The sequence below is a fragment of the Alexandromys fortis genome, unplaced genomic scaffold, assembly GCF_014885135.2.
Source record: "Alexandromys fortis isolate MF-2015 unplaced genomic scaffold, M_Fortis_MF-2015_v1.1 scaffold_136, whole genome shotgun sequence".
Lineage (NCBI taxonomy): Eukaryota > Metazoa > Chordata > Mammalia > Rodentia > Cricetidae > Alexandromys > Alexandromys fortis.
The window spans coordinates 2,478,488-2,501,468 of NW_026068024.1; the positions used below are offsets into that span (position 1 = coordinate 2,478,488).

Genomic DNA, 22,981 nt, shown 5'->3' on the forward strand with positions numbered 1-22,981 from the left:
TGTGCATGCCCCAGTGCACATGTCACCTCTAGCAGGTCATCCAGATGTGCATGCCCCAGTGCACACGTCACCTCTAGCAGGTCATCCAGATGTGCATGCCCCAGTGCATACAATCAACTCAGTCTATATGTTTCTCTGCACCTTTTCTGATGTCCTGTACACAGTGAGCTCCTTCAAAATCTGTACACATGGATCAGTGCTAAATTTCTCTTTGTTGTTATCCATTTTCCTTTTTATCAGACAGGGTCTCGGTATATAACCTGGGTGTCCTGGAACTCACTGTGTAGACCAGGCTGGCCTCGATTCACAGAGACAGTCCTGCTTCTGCCTCCCACATACTGGGATTAAAAGTGTGAGCCACTGTGCCAGTTCTAAATTTCTTAACACTCACATGAAGCCTTTTATGAGCAAAACGAGAGGATCTTTTGGTAAGCCAGTTTGCCTTTGGAAAATGAAATCATGTGTTCTCCGCACTCACTGTTTTCACCCAGCAACAGGTGGGTGTCCTTTTACACCATTCTTTTAATGACTGTCTTACTCCATGGCGCTGACCCACTGTCCCTTATTAACCCTCTTCCTACGTTGATGGATATTCACTTTGTTATGTTTCACTTCTAAAATAAACATTCCTGTGTGTATATTTGTGATTTTGATGGCTTTCTTCTGTGGAATAGGTTCCCTGGGGTGCACTTATGTACAGAAGGATGTATGTACTTAATTTTTTAATGCATGTTGACAGACTGTGCCTAAATCTAACAGTAAGTGTGTAAAAACACTTTCTTCTTTATACCCGCTGGTAAGAGATGCTAAATAACCAAAGAGAGAAAAGAAAGGGAAGGAAGGAAGGTAGGAAGAAGGATCCTAGTAGCTGTAGTGGTTTTTTTTGTTCATTTTTAGTTAACTGACACCTAAACCTCTGGCCATCTTGAGTTTATTGATGATTTGAACTATCTCGAGTTTCTTGACTTGAATTACCTCATATAGTTAACGATTAGCATAAAAAATTACCACAAATTTAACAGCTTAATCTTCTGCTATTTCCTAGTCCTGGAGGTCCCTTTTAGGCCCATTTCACTCCTTGCTAATCAGAATTTATAAATTAGCCTTCAGAATGTGACTTAGTTATATAATGTTTTAGCTTATTTATTAAAGGGTGAACATTGGATATTTTTCTAAAAATATTGGTAATTGATTTTTGTTGTATTTACTGTTGACACACTTGGTCCGAGGACATGTCCACTTGTGAATTCTTGGCCACATGTGGCCCGCAAGCCAAAGGTTGGACACACCTGTGTTTGTGTTTCTCTCTTCTGCCCTGGTTCTGACCACACCGCAGCCTAGAAGACCCAGTTCTGGTTCTGAGGGCTACCCAATTCTCAAACTATTTTTTTGTTCAATTAAAAGTTGCTAAATTTGTCTGTTTTGTTTTTGTTGTTTTTCACAGTACTTAAATAATTCCTGAGATAGAATTGGTTTTGAATCTAATATTTTACAGGTTTCGTGATCTTTCTATGTCTCTATTTTCTCCTTTGTGAAACAGTGCCTGGAGCGTTAGTGTGGGAATTCATTGGGATAATATATGTGAAAGCAATCATGAGATTGCCAGGTGTCTGATGACCACTCAGGAGGGGCCTGTTGCTCAGTTCCTTCTTCCTTGTCTTGACCGCCTGAAGCCCCAGACAGTCAACAGGGCCTGGCGCTTGGTGGGAAACTTCAGTGAGGTGTCTCAGCCAGCTGACCAAAAGCAACATGTTACAAAGGCTCCTTGGTTCAGAACACCCAGGCTGTGGGTGATTTATTTAGACTCCTCCCTGGAAAAGAAATCACACCAAAGGAAAGCTGACTTTTCCCATTCCCGGTGTTTTTCCAGAAAAGGAGGAGTGTTTACGGACAGTGCCTCATTCAGGAAAGGCAAGAAAGCTGCCTTTGAATCCCGAGTGCACTTCTTTAATACGGTGTTGGTGAAAATGGGTGGACACTAACTGGGAGAACTGGCTCGCGGACAGACATGGACCGTTTCACACCTCTTCCTTTCAGAGTGAGCTGTGTTCTCAGAGTCTTTGTTTGGTCCTTCACAATCTCTACTTCTTTTATCTCCTAAGATAAATTTTGCTATCGGCAGTCCTACACCGGAGGTGGGGGTCCCCCTAGTGTGAGAAAGTCAGTGTGATTCTCAAGTCACAGGTCCAAGGAGAGAGACGCATTGACAGTCCCTGGCAGACCACTTGCTGTTGAAATGGGTGAACACTGTGGGATTGGATACCCTCAGAAACCCCCCAGAGACTACCTACCCCATGTGGCCTCCAGCACTCCCTAGGGCTGCTGGAGCAGCAGCAGCTGCTGAGTGGCTACACTTTGGCAGTCAGCGACTCCTGTCACTGGGTGGGTTTGCCACGCTGCTGCAGGCTAGGCAGGGTAAGACAGAGGGCATCTGAGGGATCTCAGATGGGTTCTTTCTTTCATAGTAAGCATAATGCCAGCTTCATGGAACAATGCTAACACCAAAGGAGTCAGGTGACAGGCATAGGCATGCTGGGACAGCAGTTGGAGAAGGCAGAACATCCATCTGAAAACTTGCAGCCATTTGTTGACAAGGGCTGATGGGACAAGACCCCACTATCACCGAAACCAGGGAGATTGCAAATAAGATGCCTGATGAGAGCTTTCTGGAGCAGAAAGGATTGTGGGACCACTTCTCCCAGACTCCTCTCCTGCTGTGATCCTCAGATCATCTCTGCTGGTCCCATGAGGCTAGGGTCAGACCACAGCTGCCCCTGTGGTCTATGTGGAGGTGCAAAGCCTTTGGGCTTCTGAGGCAGAACCATTTTTCCTCATGTACTATGGAGGGAAAGGTCCCTCAGAGTCCTGCCTGTCTTACACCCAAGGAAATTTGCCTAAGACACTGTTAAGAGTTGTCTCAAGAAAAAATTCCTCAGAGCAACCTGCTTTTAATATACTTTGTTTTTGCAAATGTTCGGAGTTCCTTGAGATTCAAAGACATTATTCATTAATAAAATATGTCTTCCTTAAAGCGATGAGAAGGCCCTTCTACATGAAGGTTCCTGCCTTTCCTGACCCCCGCACCTCAGCTGCTCAGAGCGCATGGCCACTGGCAATGATTCTATGAACAACTTTCTAAAAGTACCTATCTGCAAATGGGCCAGGCTTGTCTGAAGGGACACACAGATGTGGTGGGGAGCTGAAGGGATGTGGGAAAGGGAAGGGGCTGAGCGGAAGGTCATAACTGGCGGGAAGAAAAAGGAAATGGTTACATCGGCAGGGTGGGCGCTCGGGAAATGTGGGTTTGTAGCAGAGTTTTCCTTCCAACTTGTGTGAACTCAGGCAACTCCCCACCCTCTCTGTGTCTTGGAAAGAAAGGATTACTCGCTGAAGATATAATGAGCTATGAAGATTTTTTTTTTTTTGTCCCATGGTAGACTCCAGCTACGGCTGATGGACATGCAACTTCTCTTCTAGAAGATGCATGGAAGCAAGATGGTTTTGGAAAAGCCGTCATTCAGTAGCTCCAATGTGGTGTGGGTCCCACAACACTATGAGGATCAAGCCGCTTGTTGAGCCCACAGGTGAACTTTGCAAGTTACTCCAGTGATTGGATATCATTGTCACCAAAACGGCCCGCGGTCTCTCCAGCCCGCAGGTGTGGGTGTGAAGGCAGATGCACAGTAACCACTGGACCTAGGCGTCCAGTGCTGCAGGACCTGGGCGTGCCCCAGATCTGCTCATGAACAACCCGGCTGACCCTGCCAGGGCAGCCTTGGCTGCTGCCCACATGGGCAACTCCCCCGGAAACTGCCATGTGCCACCAGTGTTTTGCTGGTGGTGTTCCTTGCTGACTGCTGAGGACTTGAGGTCTCTAGGAGGACAGGTGGCTTTTCCACTGTAGGAGAGCACCCATGCCAAAAGCAAGGATGTGGATGTTCCCTTGGGTCACAGGGCTAAGAAGCCACTCCTGCGATTTCCATGTTGAAGTTGTCCCACAGGTCAACAGTGGGATTTGTTTGTTTGTTTGTTTGTTGGAGGAAACAAATCACCTTGCATATCTTAGAAAGGCATTTCTTGTCATTCCCACAGTGATTTGAAACCTTTCGACTAAATGTCCCATCTCTGCTTTAAAAATGTGGCACAGGCAGGCTGGAGAGATGGCTCAGTGGTTAAGAGCACTGGCTGCTCTTCCAGAGGTCCTGAGTTCAATTCCCAGCAACCACATGGTGGCTCTCTGTAATGAGATCTGGCATCCTCTTCTGGTATGTGGCCATACACGGAGGCAGAATGTTGTATACTTAATAAATAAATCTAAAAAAAAAAATGTGGCATAGGCCTATTGAGTTGGGAAAGTAACTCCCTTTCCTCAGCTCTAAGGGTTCCTTGTGGAGTATCAAGGCCATGGGTAAAAATCAATAGTGTGATGTCAGGACACAGCTTTACAGATGCCCGAGGATGTCAGAGCAATGACAATTACATTGATCTTGGGTCTCATTACAGTCTGTGTGGTTCCTATGGCTTCTGGCCCCCATGGGGATCTGTACCCAGGGCGGTCATGTAAAAAGTCTTTGTAGGGAACCCAGAGTCCTCTTTGCCATTAACCTGAATACACTGCACTCACCTCAAGCAAGTGTGAGGCTGGGGGAGTCCCAGAAAGGAGCTATTCATGGGGTGGATTTGGTAGCAACATCTTGGCTGGCAGCCAAGGGCAGTATTTGCTTGCGTGGGCAGCTCCTGCTTACAGGCGCTGTCTGTGTACGTACAGGGCGGAGAGAAAGCTCAGCTCAGTATTTTTTCAATTAAAAGACAAGAAAGAGGGAGGGGGATAAGAAGAAGGAAGGAAGGAAATTCTTTCTCGAAAGTGTGATCTTTTGACCGTCTTTGTTTTCCATGCCAATGGTCACTTGAGTAGTTTTCCTTAGTGGGACCGGCCTAGGGAAATAGAAGTGGGTCCTAGACTGTGACGTCCGTCCCCCTGGCCATATGAAGAGCTTTTCCCTGGACGATAGTATGTAACCAGCAGGAGTTTGCCATACTAGGGGCTAAGGGAAGCGACAAGCAGTTTTAAAGATAGACGTTGGCTTTTTCCTTGGTTAACTCACAAGGCAACTCTCAGATGTCCTGGTTCAGGGCTTTCTGGACACACTCACTGGCATTCAGCTTGCTGCCTCACAGAACTTCTAGAGAACCGGGCCCATTGGTGCGAGCCTGCAGGCTAGGCATGCGGAAGGTTAAGGCGGGAGGATCAGGTATTTGAGACCAGCCTGGGCGACATCATAGGACCACCTCAAAATGAAACAAATCAGGCTTATTAAATTTTGTTAAATTAATAACTGGATATGGTTGTCATGCGTGCCTTTAATCCCAGCACTCAGGAGACAGAGGCAGGCAAATCTCTGTGAGTTCGAGGCCAGCGTGGTCTACATAGTTGTACTAGGCCCACCAGACCTGCACGGGGAGGCCCTGTCTTAAAAAATAAATACAAGGGGGCTGGAGAGATGGCTCAGAGGTTAAGAGCACTGCCTGCTCTTCCAAAGGTCCTGAGTTCAATTCCCAGCAACCACATGTTGACTCACAACCATCTGTAATGGAGTCTGCTGCCCTCTTCTGGTCTGCAGGTAGACATGCAGGGAGAACACTGTATACATAATAAATAAATAAATATTTTTAAAAAATACAAAATAGTGATTATGTAAAATGAGCACCAGCTAGCACTGGGGCCCTGGGTCTTGAAGTTGGTCCCTAAGCGGAGGGACGTGTCCTCTGTTGGTTCTCAGCAGAGCTGTGTGCCAGTGTCCTGATGAGAACCATCGCGGAGAAAGGTGTGACAGGAAGGTGACCTGGTTTCCTGTTTTTCTCCCATCCCTCATCCCGTTTCTGAGACTCTGCTGTGTTTGGCTTTTGAGATGGTGAGTTACCCCAGTTTTAGACTGAACTGAGCTTCTGTTTTGGGCAATGGAAAAAGATTCAGCCCTCACAGCCTTGTGCAGGCTCTGTCTGTGCAATGGAGAGCCTCGGCCCCCACAGCCTTGCACGGGCTCTTCACTCTCCAGTCTGTTCACACCCTTGCCTACGGTTCACACCGTGTCACCCCGTTCACATGGTCTCCTCGTTGTCCGTTTTTCTTCAGCGGAATGCAATGGGTTCTTTCCGTAAAACCCAGCTGGCAAAATTTCTCCACGTTCACCAGCCTGCAGTCATGTTAGCAAGACGTGATCTGTGTGCTGAGTGTCTCCCACATGAACTCCTAAGCTTCCAGGACAAACACCAGGTCTCATTCATCGTTTTAGCCTAATACTGGTCCTGTTGCCTGGCTTATAATAGATACTTAGTAATGTCTATTAAATGAAAGTTATAAAACTAAACACAAGTTGGGCAGTGGTGGCGCACGCCTTTAATCCCAGCACTTGCGAGGCAGAGGCAGGTGGGTCTCTGTGAGTTCGAGGCCAGCCTGGTCTACAGAGCAAATTCCAGAGTCGCCAGAGCTGTTACACAGTGAAACCCTGTCTCAAAAACCAATCAAACAAGCAAAAGCTAAACACAATAAAGGTTGTTCAGCTTTAGGGTAATGAAAACAAAAGGAAGAACCAGGGTAGCCCTGTGATAGAGTCAGTCTCATAGGGGACTTGGGTCCTAGAAATACAGTAATTGTACCATGTGGTAAGGGACCTGAGTTACACATGAAGACAATGGAAAAAAGAAACTGGGGTAGAATTAGAGACTCCCTCTTAGCCATCCTGTTCCTAGAAGAAGCATCTACCTTTTGTTCTACTTGTGCCGTTGTGTTGGGTACCATCATCAGATGCAAAGATTTCATTTCCTGGGTTCTGTGTCTACGGTAATGTGTGTGGGTTGTGTCCAATGGGAAGGGACCACGGGCACCTGTGGTTCAAGAGAGGGTGGATCAGGAGAGAGAGCCGTAGTCCCTCTGAGCAAGCCAGAGGAGGCTCTGAAGGGGAGCTGGCATTTGGTCTGACCCTTGAAGGGCATGTATGTAAGAGTTTATGAACCCTGTGTGCATGAGGATGCCGTGGAATAGATTGGTACCCTCCCACCTGACGTGAGCAGGCTGGCTGTTCACAGAATCAGGGAGAGTGATGGAGAAAGTGGCGTTTCGCATTGCACAGACATTTCACAGACTCTTCACGGTGTACACTGAATAGCCCCTGAGAGTATACTTGATGGAATCCTATGTGCATTTCGAGGTTTCAAGCTTACTGGAAAATGTCCAGTGCAGTCACGTTGGCCATCTTTATGTCGCTGTCGGTAGAAGCACAGGGGCAAAGGGTCTTGGTTTCCTAATTTCCAAGTTTCAGCCCATTATCAGCCCTCTCTCTGGGCCATGGTGAGGCGGAGCATCCCGAGACAAGAGCGTGGTGGAGCAAAGAGAGAGAAAAGGGAACGGGAACAAGACAGCCTTCAAGTCACACTGCACACTCTACTTCCTCCAGTTAGGACCAAACAGTGACACTAAATCCATCAGTGGAGTGACCTACTGATCAGTTTAGAGACCTGTGGTCCAATCATCTTTCCTTGATTGGGTCCACGAGCTGGGGACCGAGCCTTTCACACAGGAGGCCTTGGTGGGAACTGTTCATACCCAAACCATAACAGCGCCCCTAGGCTTGATTTTCCAATCTGCCTTTCCCAAGTCTAGGGCCTTAGACATCGCCATGGCTTAAAGCAGTGGTTCTCAACCTGTGGGTTGTAACCCCTTTGAGGGGGCTGTTGAACAACCATTTTGCGGGGGTCCCATATCAGATATCCTGCATCCTGGATATTTACATTATGATCCATAACAATAGCAAAACTAAAGTTCTGAAGTAGCAATTATACAAATTTGTGGTTGGTTACCCCAACATGAGGAATTGTATTAAAGGGTTGCAGCATTAGGAAGGTTGAAAACCAGAACCTTAAAGGAATGATCTGTGAGATCCAAATAAGAAGACTTCCCCAGCAAACGGTCGAGGCAAGTTAAGGCATGCAGCCTCGGCATTATGCTTGGTTTACCACTGTCACGGTCAGCCATAACTACAATTTCATTTCTCATGAGATTGTTTGTAATCTCTAGTCATGCATTCAGTGCATAACCCCATGATGGTAATTATAGATTTTAATTCATTTGTCTGTGCTTCCCACCAGACTATGAATTCCCCAAAGACTCTGGCTGAATAAATGTCTTTTTCCAAAGTAATTTAATTCATGCTTCCAAGAATATTTCCTACTTATTCATTTATATATTGTAATCTAAGGGGAGGCCTTCTTGGGACTTTGGCTGGAAAAATAACATTATTTGGAAACTTCTTTTAAGGTGAAAAAAATTCCTTGGACACAGGAGGGTTGTATTTTCTATAAACTCATGCTGGCCCCTGAGACAGCAGCTGGGGAAGTTGCTTTATGAAGGGCTTGCCCTGTTCAAAAAGGGTTATTTAAAAAGCCAAGAGAAACAAGAAATATCTGAACCTTGCCAGTGTGGCCAAAAGATTTTTTTTTCAGATCCTTGCTGCAAAGCTTGCAGCCTTAGCAAAGAAACTTCTGCCACAGGCCATCAAATTCTCAGAAGTGGGAAAATCAGGTTGAATGGAGTTGAGACGACATGGGTCCCCAGAGAGGCTCAGTGAACGCTTCTCTTCTGTCCATCAGGGCTCATTTCTGAGAGGAGAGGGCAGGGAAGAGGTTTTTTCTGTGAAAGCACATTATGAAAGGCAGAGCTGCTTCAGGAGACTGGCCGCAGATCTTGAGGTATCTAGATAGCCTGTGAAATGCAGACCAGAGTGCAGGAGTGTGAGGATCCGGAGCAGGCGAAGGACAGAGTGAGGTTTCCGAACTCCCACCAAAGCGTGACTGAATGAGCCCCCCTGACCTGCCTGTCTCCATGTCTGCACAACATTCTGGCTTGGGTCTAAATGTGTCTGGATGACTGTTTCTAGGGGTTTCACTGCCCTCCTGCTTCTGCCGCTCTCGGCGTGACTTCGGTGGCCATGGTGAAGTTGCAGCCAAGCCTCCCATGTTTGAATGTGCAAACCGCTCTGTGTATACACGACCGCACTCTCCATAAGCCTTGTCCTGGGTAAGCTTGCAGAGGAACTGGCCCCTCGCTTCATTTGTCCCCGCCCCTGCCTCCAAGCTTCCTTTAGCTCTCTTGGTTGTTGTCTGGTGCTGTGACCGCTCTCTTCAGCCCATCCCCAGTCACCTTAGCTTTCATCACTATTCTTCTTTTCCCTCTGAGTTCTGTCATCATTTCTGCTAGTTGGAACATACGCACAGACAAGTCTGAGGATATCCCGGCTTCATAGCACCTCCCCCACCTGGGGCGCTATCCTCCCTCCAGCACCCACACATCACTGTGGGCATCGCGCAGTCAGTGCCCCATTGGGAGAAGTGTCGCTTTCCTTCCCAGTTACAATACCCTTCACTCGGGTGACTGTCATGGTTCAACTTTGCTGTCATCTTGCCTGGACTTGGAATCGCCTAGGAGACACACCTTGAAGTGGGAAGGATAACTCACCATGAATGTAGATGGCATTGTCCCATGGAGCGGGGTCCAGACTGAATAAAAAGAAAAAAGGAGAAAGCAGGCTGGGAATATGAACAGTCAGGTTGGGGGATGAGAAAGAGAGTACTGGAAGGGACTACTGGAAAGGGGGGCATTTCGGGGTCAGGAAAAAACCCGGTACAAGGGAATCTTCCAGGAATCTACAAGGATGACCCCAGCCAAGACTCTTAGCAATTGTGGATATGTAGCCTGAACTGGCCAACTCCTGTGACCAGATTGGCACCTAGCTCAATTGTCATCAGAGAAGCTTCATCCGGCAACTGATGGAAACAGATGCAGACCCACAGCCAAACATTAGGTGGAGTTCAGGGAATCCTGCAGAAGAGGGGGAGGAAGGATGGTAGGAGCCAGAGGGGGTCAAGGACAGCACACGAAAACTCACAGAGTTTTAACTAGCCTAAGAGACTGAACGAACAACCAGGGAGCCTGCATGGGACTGACCTAGGCCCTCTGCATATATGTTACAGTTGTGTAGCTTTGTCTTTGGTGGGACTCCCAACAGTGGGAACAGAAGCTGTCTCTCATTCTTGTACTGTATTTTGGGACCCTACTCCTCATACTGCGCTGCCTTGCCAGCATTAATACGTGGGGAGGTGCTTAGTCTTACTGCAGCTTGATGTGCCCTTCTTTCTCTTTAATACTCATGGGAGAACTGCGCTTTCTAAAACATAAAAAGAGGGTGTCTTAGTTCAGGTTTTTATTGTTGTGAATAGACACCATGACCTTGGCAACTCTTTTTTTTTTTTTGTTGTTGTTGTTGTTGTTTTTGTTTTTCGAGACAGGATTTCTCTGTAGCTTTGGTGCCTGTCCCGGAACTAGCTCTTGTAGACCAGGCTGGCCTCGAACTCCCAGAGACTCGCCTGCCTCTGCCTCCCAAGTTCTGGGATTAAAGGCATGCGCCACCACTGCCCAGCCTACCTTGGTAACTCTTATAAGGAAAACACTTAATTAAGGGGATTCGCTTACAGTTTTAGAGGTTCAGTTCATTATCATCATAGCAAGGGGCTTGGTGGCATTCAGGCAGACGTGGTGCTGGAGGAGCTAAGAGAAGAACATCTTGCAGAAGTTGACTGGCAGTCACACTGAGGGAAGCTTGAGCTGAAGAGACCTCAAAGCCCACCCCCACAGTGACACACTTCTTCCAACAAGGCCACGCCTCCTAATAGTGCCACTCCCTTTGGGAGCCAAGTTCTTTCAAACCACCACAGAGGGGGAGTGGGTGGGGGGGTGAGAACATAGGGGGTGCAGAGATGGGAAGGGGGTGAGAGGAGAGGAGGGAGGGGAAACTGCAGCTGAGATGTTAAATAAATAAATTTATTTTAAAAACTGTCAGCACCGAATGCAAGACTTATTATTTTTTCAAAACAATACAATAATATATAGTTTTAAAATTTATGCTTTGTGTTTATGTATGTATATTCACATGTATGTGTGGATGCATGCACATGTGCACACATGTGTGCATAGAGGCCACAGTCTAATGTGTGTCTGCCTGGACTCAATTCCACCTTATTTGTTGAGATAGAGTCTGCTGTTTGAACCCAGAGCTGACTAAATCAGCTAGAGTAGCCAGCCTGCCTGGGGTTAGAAACCTGTTACCACGCTCACAAAACCTTTATGTTGGTGCCGGGGGTCTGAACACTAGTCTTCTTGCTTGTGTGGCAACTATTTACCCACTAAGCTATCTTCCTAGCCCAGGGAAATATATATTTTCATCTTATTAGGTATTCTAAGTAATGTAGATCCAATGTAAATATGTGGGAGGGAGAGTGTACAAAAATCACATGCAAATACTATATGGTTTCATATAAGGGACTTCAGCGTCTGAGGATTTGGGATTCATGGGTGTGTGTGGCTGGAACCAACCCCCCTTGGATTCTAAAGGACAACTGTAATTACATTTCAAGAACATCTTCCAAAGTATGATTTTGAAAAATTAAAATAACATATTTACAAACACCCAAGCAACATGGAAAGCAAGCCTTTGTGTATATTATCTTCAAAGTCAAAAACAAGCAGAGTGGTTGCTCCCTGGTCCTTCTTTTTAGTCTAATTCGTTTCTTACCTGAGTCTGCCACTCACAGAGAGTCGCTGCAACTTCATGGGGGATGTCCTCTGTAAACGTTGCTCTCATGTTTTCAAATTCAGTAGCAAGAATGTTTGCAATTTAATTGCAAATCAAATTTTATGATTAGAAAATTTGAAATTGCTGTCTCCTTTAATTTATTCTTTACTGTAAACCATAAAGTGTGTGTGTGTGTGTGTGTGAGAGAGAGAGAGAGAGAGAGAGGTACATGTGTTGACCATGTCTTCCGTCATGTAGGTGCATATGGAAAACAGAGATTGACATTATGCTCTCTTCCTCAGTTTCCTTGCCAACTTATTTTATTGAGATGGTTTGTCCCTGAATCTGGAGCTGTTTTGGCTAGATTGGCAGACTAGTGAGCACCTAGGATCTGACTGTATCCCTTGCTAAGAGTAGAGTTGTGTTGCCATCCATCCATCTCTTAAGTGGTTGCTGGGAAACCAAACTCAGATCCTTATGCTTGTACAGTAAGTACCTTATCCACTGAGCCTCTCCCAACCCAGGCCATAATGTTTTTAATTAGTGCTGTATTGTTTGTGGGTATTAAGACATCTTGTAAGCATAGTATAAATTCTTCTCACTGGATAATAGCCTCAATTTTTAAATCTTTACAGTGTACAAGAGCATTATCCGAGAGCACACATGTGCTCCCCTGTTCATCACTGAACATTCCTTTGCATGAATTGTTTGTGTGTTTCACAAGCCGATAGACCAGTCCTTGGTGGAGGAGACGGAGCTCAGTCAAGCTCCTCCCTCTTTGTTTTAGTGCGTACCCGGCTCTAGTACTGACTTCTCTCTCTCTCTCTTTCTTTCTTTCTTTCTTTCTTTCTTTCTTTCTTTCTTTCTTTCTTTCTTCCTTCCTTCCTTCCTTCTTCCTTCCTTCCTTTCTTTTTTTCTTTTCAAAAAAAGAAATAGCAAAGGATGCCCCCCACACCTAGAGATTTCTCATCACATGATCAGAAAACGTCCATATAATTTTTTAAACATTTATTTAAACAACTCCTACCACCTCAAGACAAAAAGAAAAAAGAAACGTATGGAAGATTACAAGTTCTAATGAGAAATAAAAACAAATGTCTCAGAAAAGCTCAATCCAAACCTGCCATGACAGCCGTCTTCTGGATATAAACGGCTGTCAGACTGTGAACTCTTCAGCACACGCCAAACAGTACAGCATTTGAACCCAACCTTGAACTCAATGGCCAGCTTTTTAACAGGCAGGCTTTGAAGCATTTAAACCACCAAATGGCAAAAAATAGTAACAATGCATGTATTTCTCCCAGCCCTACCCAAGCTCTGCCCCCTTCTTATGCCCCAGCAAGAGGAGCAATGCTGGCGCATGGTCCCAAGATCCACTAAGATGGCCAGCTGTCTGCCCCGAACTCAGTTCCGAGGCCGTGAGTTGAACTCTGTACAAATATTCTTGACGATCCTGGGGATGAATTTGTAGAGGTTGTCAAACTCATCCACAAAGAAGGAGTGGTCCCTGGCAGGGTGAGTGGCAATCACCTCCAGCTCGTCCTGAGCAGCCCATGCAACACCTACTGCATATGTGATCACCCCTGCAGACACAAAGACAGGATGAAACAACATCCTGAGCAAAGGGACAGCAATGAATATTTTCCCTCTGGATTCCCCAAATCAGAAATATGCCAAAGAAAACAAACGAGAGAACCCCAGTGAAGCTCTGATTTCTAGAAATAAGCTAAGTGTGACTTTTCATTCAACAAGCAATTTGAACATCACTCTATACAACAGCAACAAAAGTCATATAGCTGTTGTCTTAAGAGCTTATAGTCTTTTGACCCTGTTTGAGCATAGGGTCTTTTGCAGACATAATGAAAAAGTAAGTGGCAATGAGGTCATGCTGGAAGAGAATGCGCTCCTAATTCAATACCACTAGGTCCTTAAAAAAAAGGAGGGAGAGATGGAGCCCGACACAGACATTGAGGGTCAATAGATGGAGGTCAGACTGAAGAACCCAAAAGACTGAGGAAGAGGTAAGGATGATGCTACCCAGAGTCTCAGAGAGCACGCTCTTCCTGACGACTTGATACTGGGTATCTCAGCTACAGAATGGAGCAAAGAGAAATGACTGCTTCACTCCAGGTTTGCGCTGGCTCCCATTTTTCTTCTCTCTATTGTCTAGGAGGCAAGGAGCCAGCTGTGGGTTTTCCAGTGTTGTCAAAGAGCAGCAAGAGCTGTTTGCTGTTTGTTGGCCTTTGACTAAAGACAGAAAGACTGTTTGTAGTCAAAACTATAGTGGCATTTCAGATCTATTTTAATAAATAAAGTTTTCATGAAGATCAGAGAATAAACAGCCCCACTGGTCAGCCTTATAGACCTTATACACACACCTTTAATCCTAATCCCAGCAGCCACACTAGTTGCCACAGAAACTGGGTGGTGCATGCCTTTAATCCCAGTAGTGCACGCCTTTAATCCCAGTGGTGCATGCCTTTAATCCCAGAATTAGAGAGGAATATAAAATGGTAGAAGACAGCTCTCCACCTCAGTCTCATTCTGAGATTCCAGGAGGCAGGATCGCCATTTTCAGACTGAGGTCAAGGTAAAAGCTAGCGGCTGGCTATTTTGCTTTTCTGACCTTCAGGCTGAGCCCCAATTTCTCTGAGTTTTTATTACTCATGCTTTAAAAAAAAAAAACTACACAATAGCAATAGAAGCTGGGCTTTCTAGACCCCAGGACTACTGTTTTGGGGAAAATTTCCACCAGCAACAGGGGCAGATGGTCACCCTGGCTGGACTTGATATTCCAGGGGACATAGTACTTATTGCATTTTCATATTGAATCTCAGAGTTGGGCACTAAGACAGGAAACCCCAAGTCATTAAAGCCCGTAACAGAGGTCTCTTAACTCCAGTTCTGGAGTATATAGCGCCATCTTCTGGTCTCCAAGGGCACTCACTGCGTGCACATGGTGTACAGACACACATGCAGACAAAAACATCCATTCATATAAAATAATACATAAATAAATTTATAAAAGTATATAGAATATTCTAGAAGGCAACTCAATTACACATAGGCACAGAACAACAAAGCCAACCGTGGTATGGAATTCTGTGCCCTTGCTTAGGTCTCTAGTGATTGCTAACCACTCAGTTTCCTTTGTTTTGTCTGTTAGTGTTTTGAGACAAGGTTTTTCTGGGCCTTGACTGGCCCAGAACTTGCAATGCAGGCTAGGCTGGCCTTGACTCATAGAGATCTGTTTGCTTCTGCCTCTGGAATGCTGGGATGCGTGAGCCACCATGTCTGGCTCTTGGTTTACCTTCATTACTTGAGGCTTCCTTCAAGCCTGCTCTAATTTCACAGCATTTCTCAGAACAAGAACTTTATGTCCATGGACTGTGCAGGGGATGTTTCCATGCAATTGATTCTTGTAAGTTTTATAAAAGATTTTGTTCATCTTCCTTTTTTTTTTGTTTGTTTTTTTGTTTTGTTTTGTTTTGTTTTTCGAGACAGGGTTTCCCTGTGGTTTTGGAGCCTGTCCCGGAACTAGCTCTTGTAGAGCAGGCTGGTCTCGAAATCACAGAGATCCGCCTGCCTCTGCCTCCCGAGTGCTGGGATTAAAGGCGTGCGCCACCACCACCCGGCTCATCTTCCATGTTTTTAAAACCTTTTTTGGCTTCTTAAGGTTTTAAATTATTTCTTTATTTTTATTAGTATGGGTATACATAGGGACACATGTGACCCAGCTCATGTATGTGCTACACCCTGAGCGTGTGGGCAAAGGAGTCAGTTCTCTCCTTCCACCTTTATGTAGGTTTGGGGGGATCGACTTTATGCCCCGGCTTACACAGTAAGTGTTTTTATCCACTGAGCCTCAGGAAATTTGGCATGGAAACCTTTTTTAAAATATTTTGAATCAAGATTTCCCCCAAAAGACCAAGATCTGGTTAACTATCATTGCCAAAACAGTATTTTGCCTCTAGGTATGGTAACATGTACTAATAATCCTAGCACATGGGAGGCTGAGATAGGAGGATTCTGTGTTTGAGGCCAGCCTGAATTTATATATCAATATCTCCCAGAAAAAAATCAAAACAAAAATGAATAGCCACCTGCAATATTGTATTTCTCTGAAAGCATCATTATTCTGTAAAATGTACAAACATGATTTGGAGTTAATAAAGTTAGAGGCTTGTAATCTTTCAGAGAACAGAATTAAATCCTGCCCCTCCCCCCTGCTACTTTATGCCCCTGTGGAAGGAGTTTTAGGCCACAGGGTATAAAAGAAAGGGTTACTATTCCATTGCCTGCAGGCTTTGGGTTTTCAAGGATACTTGAGGAACCAATAGGCTGACTCCACTCGAGTCCGCGTCCCCTTCTCAGAGATGCCTACACTGTTCTCTCCCTCACACTCTCCCCATGACCGTGAACATTAAAATAAATAAATAAATAAATGTTTGTGTACATCTGCATGTGAAATGACCATAGAGATCAAGAGAGGGTTTCAAATACCTCCAACTGGAGTTTCCTGTGGGTGTGGGCCACCATGTGGTGCTGGGAACTGAGACCGGGTCCTCTGCAAAAGCAGCAAAAGCTAACCACTGGGCCGCCTCTCCAGCTCCCTGTTCACATTTCCGTAAGCCACAGACAGAGCCAATGCATACAAAGACAGTTCCTTTCTGTGCATCAAGGGCCCTGGTCCTCTACCCCTCCAGAAACTGCTGTGCCCACGCTTATATCAGGAGCGCTCACCCTTCTGGTAGGCAGCCATGGCCGGGATCCGCACATCATCGTAGGACCTGCCGTCAGTGATAAGGATCATTATCTTCCTCTTGTTGGGTTTGGACTTTTTGAAGAGTTGTTCGAGGGCATACTGGATGGCAGCCCCTGTGCTGGTGCCCCCGCTCCAGTACCCCACACTCTTGATGGCACTGAGGATGTCGTTTTTGCTGTTATATTTGTCGAACCCAAATTCCAGCCGCTGCTCGTAGGTGTACTGCACGGCCCCAATGCGCGTGTCGGTGTCTGAAATCTCAAACTCCTTGCTGAGGTTGGCCACGAACTGCAGAACAGTGCGGAAGTTGCTCGTCCCCACGCTGCTCGAGCCATCAATGACAAAGCCGATGTCGGCAGAGTTTAAACAGGTCTTGCTGCAGGCCAGGCGGTCGGTGTCACAGATCCGCTTCACCAGGGGCTGCACGGTCTTGTGAAGGCTGAGCCAGCTCTGCACGTTGAAGGTGTAGAAGCCATTTGTCCTGCACACCGCCTGGAAGGCAGAAAGGAAAGATGTGGTCCAGGTCAGGGGTCAAGTCCTTCAGCCTGCCACCATTACTCTTCGCCACCAGGCAGGTTTTACAGTCACACTTCCTGTGTTAGACTTTACAGTACACTTTATTCCAGGTTTCTGTCTGGGTACTACTGAGGTCCCCTTTGCTGGGTCCCTACCTTAGTGGAAAACAGTGGGATGAGCAAACTCATAGGGAGATGTGCATTGTTGACTTTAGCTTCATGTTTATGCTTCTGCTGGCTCCTCAACTCATTTGTACTGGAAACCAGCCAGAAGTGGGGTATTTATGGGTACCAACCATCACAGGGGAGGACTAAAGAAAGCTTTTGTTCTGATATACAAACAGAGATGTTCCCAGGGCAGCCCTGCATCCCGAGGGAGGGGATTCACAGTTGCTAAGTGGCCGCATGGGTTGGAGTCACACGACCACTCCTACAGTGTGGGATGATGTGGGACCCCCTCATCATGAAACAAAGGGCCAGCTGTGCAGGGACATCCCTGAGACGGGAGCATCAGTTTTATCTGTCATTAAACTCCAAGCTCTGCCTGACACACAGCCCTGCCTCCAGGCAAATGCGTGCTTATTTGTCTGTGCCCAAGCTTGTTCCAGAAAAAGAAAAAAAAAATGGAAGGGGACGGCAAATAAAGCCTGAGCAAGTTGGTTAGTATGTTCTTAGAAAGGACGAGGCTTGTGTCCTGAGAGTGGTCTTCAATCCTCGAGCCTACAGACCTCTGGGGATCTGGCAGGGTCTGACGTCAGGACTACAACTGAACTGGTATTAACGACAAAATTATTTTAAGCAAGAAATAACTAAAATTTTTCCTAGAAAATATTTTCTTATTGATGTATAAAAACTGAAATGGGGTTCATGAAACTTTCCACAGCCTAGGCGCATGAATGCTGGGACGGAGCAGAGGGCTGGCTCGTGTGTGGAGAGGAGGAATCCCACGAGGCAGCCGGTGGGAAATCATGGCAGGAGACAGTGGTGGTGCTGGCTGTGGAGGGGAAAGGTTTTGGCGGGGACACGGTGTGTATATGTGGAGGTCACAGCAGGCATGGCCAGGAAGGGAGGTTGGGGCATCATTCCAAGGCACCCCAGCAGCAATGGGTAATGGCAAAAGTCTCGGAGCATGGACCCCAGACAGGCAAGATGTTTCGGAGTAAACTGGGGAAACTCAAAAGGGGAATGGACCAGTGATGCAGTATTATCTGAGGCTTGGGAGCTGGTTTCGGGCTGGAAATAGCAGAGGGTGAGAGCTGTGGTGTGGGTATCAAGGCATAATTCTGGGATGCCAAGGCCCCAGGGCAAGTGTGGGGCCACCCAAGAGAATCACAGGAACATGACCATTTTGATCTGGGAAGCGTAGACATCCTTTGTCTTCTTTATCAGATGGATTCAGTCGTACTATGAAGCTCGCGCTTTGCATGCCTGCGTGCATGCGCGCGCGGGTGTGTGAAGTCTACCAGGCTCCCTGGCGCCATGCGAGGAGCAAGGGGACATTTTAAATGAGACACTGAGGATGCTGCTCTTGCCCTCTGCTCGCAGGCTTCTGAGTACGCAGTGAGAGTAAGTGTTGGCTTTGAAAAGACAATTCCAGTTCCCCCGCGGGACGTCCCATTCCTTACTCATGGGTTTCATGCCCATTTGAAGGCTCTAGCAAACAGTTCTGAGGTCATCAGAGCTTTTCAGAGTGCAGAGGCTCCTGCCCTTGAGTGGGCCCCTAGGCAGTTTTGTACCTTGCTGGCAAAGTTGGGCTCCGTCACGTAGTGCTTCTCCCTTTCCGCAGCCCCCTCGACAGTGATGAAGAAGACATTGATCCCGGACTCTCTCGCAACACGCGACACCTCTTCCACTTTGTCTGTGGGCCAGCCGTCCACCATGACCACAGCCACGTTGGGAGCGCTGCCCCTGTTCCCATTGGCTTTGGAAAAGAAGTTCTTGGTTACAAAGGAGATGGCACGACCTGGAAGAAAAGGAAAATTCGTGCTTGGAGTGATTGTGGTAACTACAAAAACAGGAACAGTCCCAGTCTGGGGGCACAGGTCTGGCTGGCCATGGAAGGGATGTACCTCTTAGCAATGGAGAGGCTGGATTCTAGCCCTAGCTGTGACAACTACCAGTCCTGTAGGTCACTCAGTGTCTTGGGGCCTAGATTTCCAGATCAACATCTGCTTCAGCTGAGCGCCACAATCGTGTGGAATGATGGCGTCTGTGGCACGCTTTTCTCACATGCGTATTTCACCCTGGGCCAGAGCCTCGGGACATTTTCAACTAATCCAACCCACTTTTCCTGCTTTCCAGAATTTCCCTAGTTTTATCATGGAAAGCCATAGGTCCTGTGTATATGGAGACGGCCGCTCTGATTTTGAGTTAGCGTGGCTGCACATAGCATATAGCAAAACTCTCAACTTAGATCCTATGAATTGTCTGTGTGTGTGTTCCCCAAAGGGAGTCCTTGGGGAACTGAATATATAAAAGGCCACAGTTGCTAGGAGATTCCCAAACAGGTTCTCATTTCAGTAACAGTCGCCTTGTTTAGACTCTAGAGTCAACACGGTTGTACTCGGTGCTCTCCTGGGTTTGCTCAGCATCCTGGCTCCCCTAGCTTAAAGTCTTACCTGTCAATTGAAAGCTACAGGTGGTTGCATCCAAAACTGCTGGAGAAATGCCTTAGACTACCCTTTGTGAACTGGCTGCAGAGACCCCATCATAAAGGAAAAACATGACTTTTGAGAATTCGAGGCGTAAAGTGCCCAGCAGTCCCTTCCAGCATATTATTAAGCACCGATAGTCAAGTGCATGAGTTGTAAGATGCCATAAGATCTCTGACTCAATCCAGTCTTAAATATGGTGGCCTAAGTGGACCAGTGCTCGACATCCATTCTCTCCACCTTGAAATGAGAGGCTGGAATCTGAAAGCTACGTTACCCATAGTCCCTTGGGCCTGTACTTTGGGCTTCATCTTAGTTCCCCAAGTTGATTCCCTTGAAGGAGGTTTAGGAAATGAAAGGGAGGCAGAGGCTGTGACTTGGTGAAACTGTGGTATATTTGGCTTCTTGGTGCTGTGTTTGGTTGGCAGCTTTGATGGTGTTGAGGAGTGAGGGTGGAACTTGCTTGCGTGTGTGTGTGTGTGTGTGTGTGTGTGTGTGTGTGAATGGGGAGGGTAGGGCATGGCACTGGTGCTGTGAGCTGTGCATATAGCTCCCTCATCATGGCTGCATTCTGACTGCAGCGGGTTCATCAGAAGTCCTTGTTGTCAGGATTTGAGAACAGCTTTCCCGACACTGGAAGAAGCAGTGGCTCCCCTACTGTCGCTTGCTCTGCACAGCACCTTGAGAAGTCATTCTCAATGCCTGAACCACACTGTCCCTCTTCAGCCCTTCCTATGCTCCTCTAGGAACCAACTCCCATGGACCTCAGTCATCCCTGGATTCCCGGATGATGCAGAGGCAGACTAAGAACATATCATTCTCTGCAAATGTCTACCCCTGCGTTAGGACACCTCTGTGACATCATCAGGAATTGAGAGCCTCGCTAGGTTTTCTCATTGGAATTTTGCTTGTATTAGCAATAAATTGAACACAAATATGCAGTCTCCTCTGTCATGCTTATGATGCAGATAGCGTGGCTTTGCAGACAAGGATTCAGTGACTCAGCTAGTGTTATTTAGCATTGCACTGTTGTGAAGGGTTCTGCACTTGCCAAATATTAATGTTCTGGTCACTAGAGAAATATGAGAGGAAGGGAACTCATTATTCAGACTTTTTATAATTCCAAGGATGCTCTGTGGATATTAGTTCTGCTTGCTGTTTTTCTCCATGTTCCGTACATTTATGCCACCATAACTGGCATCTGACTTCCCTTGGCCTTAAATGCTTGGAAGTTTCCCTAAAGTAGAACCAGCCTTCCCCGCAGCCTTCGAGGATGGTTGGTGTAAACCAGCCCCCTTGTCCAGTCTCCTCTGGGTGAACAGGTACAGTGGGACTTCTGGGGCTGCCCCATGGAGAGCTAGGCTTGAACTTCTAGGGCCACTTGCCCCTCTGAAGGTTCAGATGCCACAGAGAACTCATCTTCAGACACAGGGCTTGCGTCTCTTGGCATAGTCACCGTTACAACTTTGATGGGAACAAGGCCCCTGAAGGGACCTCCCGAGTGGGATAGTGACAGACCTCGTGCTAACTGGTTGGTATTTATAGGCCAACTATGACATGGTCATTACAGCTGTCCTATTAGTCCCGAGGAATGTGGCCTCAAGCCACAGAGGCAAGGGCCCCTGAGGCACCGGCGTCTGACCATCCCTGCACCCGAATCCATGGTGACACTTTCGGAAAGATGCAGAGGCTGCGTGTCACTTCTTGATGGATTATTTTTTCCCTCCTCCTCCAATATAGAATATTATAAGACAACCACATAGAAGGCGCACCATGGTAACAAGGTAGAATTACCCGAATCTGGGTCACATACCTACATTAGAAAGGCCTCCTCTCTGGGTAATTTTCTCTATAGCTGTCTTCAGATCTTGAGAATTCGTGTGAGTTTTGAGGTTAAACTGGGTAGCAGGGTTGTCTCTAAAGAGAACAAGAGAGAAAAGTTAGCTAGAAAGTTATTCCCTTTGGAGGAAAGCAGAAATCATGGTTGATGCCTTCGTGTACAAATAAAATGCTTGCTGGGACAAGGCCTGAGGCTGCGTTCATGAAGTGTTCCTCGGCAGACAAGGTGATGATGACACACGGAGGCTGGGGCCCTCCACAGGGACTTGGCGGCTTGGGACAGGAATGGAAAGTTTGAGTTATATTTCTGACTGTGCCGTGTCATAGCTCTGATGTCTTTTTGTTTCTTCTCAGAGCACAGAGGAAAGTCCTCTTTAGTTTATCTCCTCAGTAATGAATTTCCTTTTCTTTTATTGATTTTCTTTGACACCATCTTACATGTATATGGGTACCTAGTGTATTCTGACCATCTGCCCTCCTCTGCCCCCTCTTATTTTCTCCCTATCCCCCTCGCTTCTACCCACATTCCCTGTCCAATCTTTACTAGTTAATCTCCCAGATTTATGACTCTTGGTTTGGTTTTGTGATCCTTAACTAGGGCCACTGTGCGACCATTGGATTGAAATGTCTATGAGCCTGGTGGGGTCATCAGGAAGTATACAACTCAAGACAATGATTTCTCCACTCACAAACATCTATCAATCTAGCTGTGTAGTCTTGAGGAATCAATTAACTTTTGGGTCAGGGGTTCAGCTTCCTCAGAGGTAGAAGCATCATCATAGCATACCATACGCAACCCCATAACACAACAATCACATTGCTACTGTAGTCCAGTGGGGTTCCACCATAGGGAGGTAGCAGTGAGCTCTCAGTGTCTCTGGATTGCCCAGATCCTCTGCAATAAGCATGCCAGACCTTAGACCCTCCGTGGGTGACCAGAGACCTGCTAGCCATGCCCTGGGTGCCCCCCAATGCTGAAACCAATTAGGAATGATGATGCTAGGAAGACCATTGTATCTGTCTCTTCTTGTGACTCCTACGAGTAAGGTGACACGACTGAAATCTCATCAGAAGGTTAATGCAATCTCAAGACAGCTGGAGCCGGAAGGAGCAAGGAGATGGAATTGGGACCTTTCTCTAGAGACTAACACTCAGGTGTGGAAGGGCGATGCGAACAGGCTTGAAACTGTTAATCAGGGGGTGTGGAGGAGTGCCAGAAGGGTGAGTTTTCTTCCAGGTGTGTGCACACCCTCAGTCACAATGCAGCAAGGATGTGAGATGAAATCAGATCTGTTGCGACACTGACACTCAACCACAGGCAGGGCAGAGCCCCAGGGCAGCATCTCCTGTGCAGCCACACAAGGCTGCATGCTTTGACGGAGACTTCGCTTGGCTCAAGGATGCTGTCGTCTTGAAACTCTTAGTTTTTGAACAGGGGAGCCCCTACTTACAGAACTGGTGCGGGCTGTGGGACCAAGTCTTAAAGAGGTGGGGAATCTTTTAAAAAGACTTTCCATGGGGTCTAGAGAGATGGCTCAGCGGTTAAGAGCACTGCCTACTCTTCCAGAGGTCCTGAGTTCAATCCCC

The 22,981-nt window shown here is 46.8% G+C and overlaps 1 protein-coding gene across 2 annotated transcripts in view; it reads right to left on the reverse strand.

Annotated features, from left to right (window-relative positions):
* Positions 1-12,617: 12,617 nt before the first annotated feature.
* The window catches only part of Vit (vitrin), a 116,631-nt gene continuing 106,267 nt past the window's right edge, over positions 12,618-22,981 (reverse strand). The window contains exons 11-15 of one of the 2 annotated variants that reach the window (XM_050163541.1): positions 21,369-21,472; positions 18,641-18,867; positions 16,368-16,881; positions 16,128-16,191; positions 12,618-13,207 (exon numbers count right to left, since the gene is read on the reverse strand). In XM_050163541.1, the coding sequence (XP_050019498.1) occupies positions 13,108-13,207; positions 16,128-16,191; positions 16,368-16,881; positions 18,641-18,867; positions 21,369-21,472 (1,009 nt within the window). In that variant the 3' untranslated portion in view covers positions 12,618-13,107. The remainder of the gene's footprint in view (positions 13,208-16,127; positions 16,192-16,367; positions 16,882-18,640; positions 18,868-21,368; positions 21,473-22,981) is intronic. The other variant, XM_050163540.1, reaches the window with a different exon arrangement.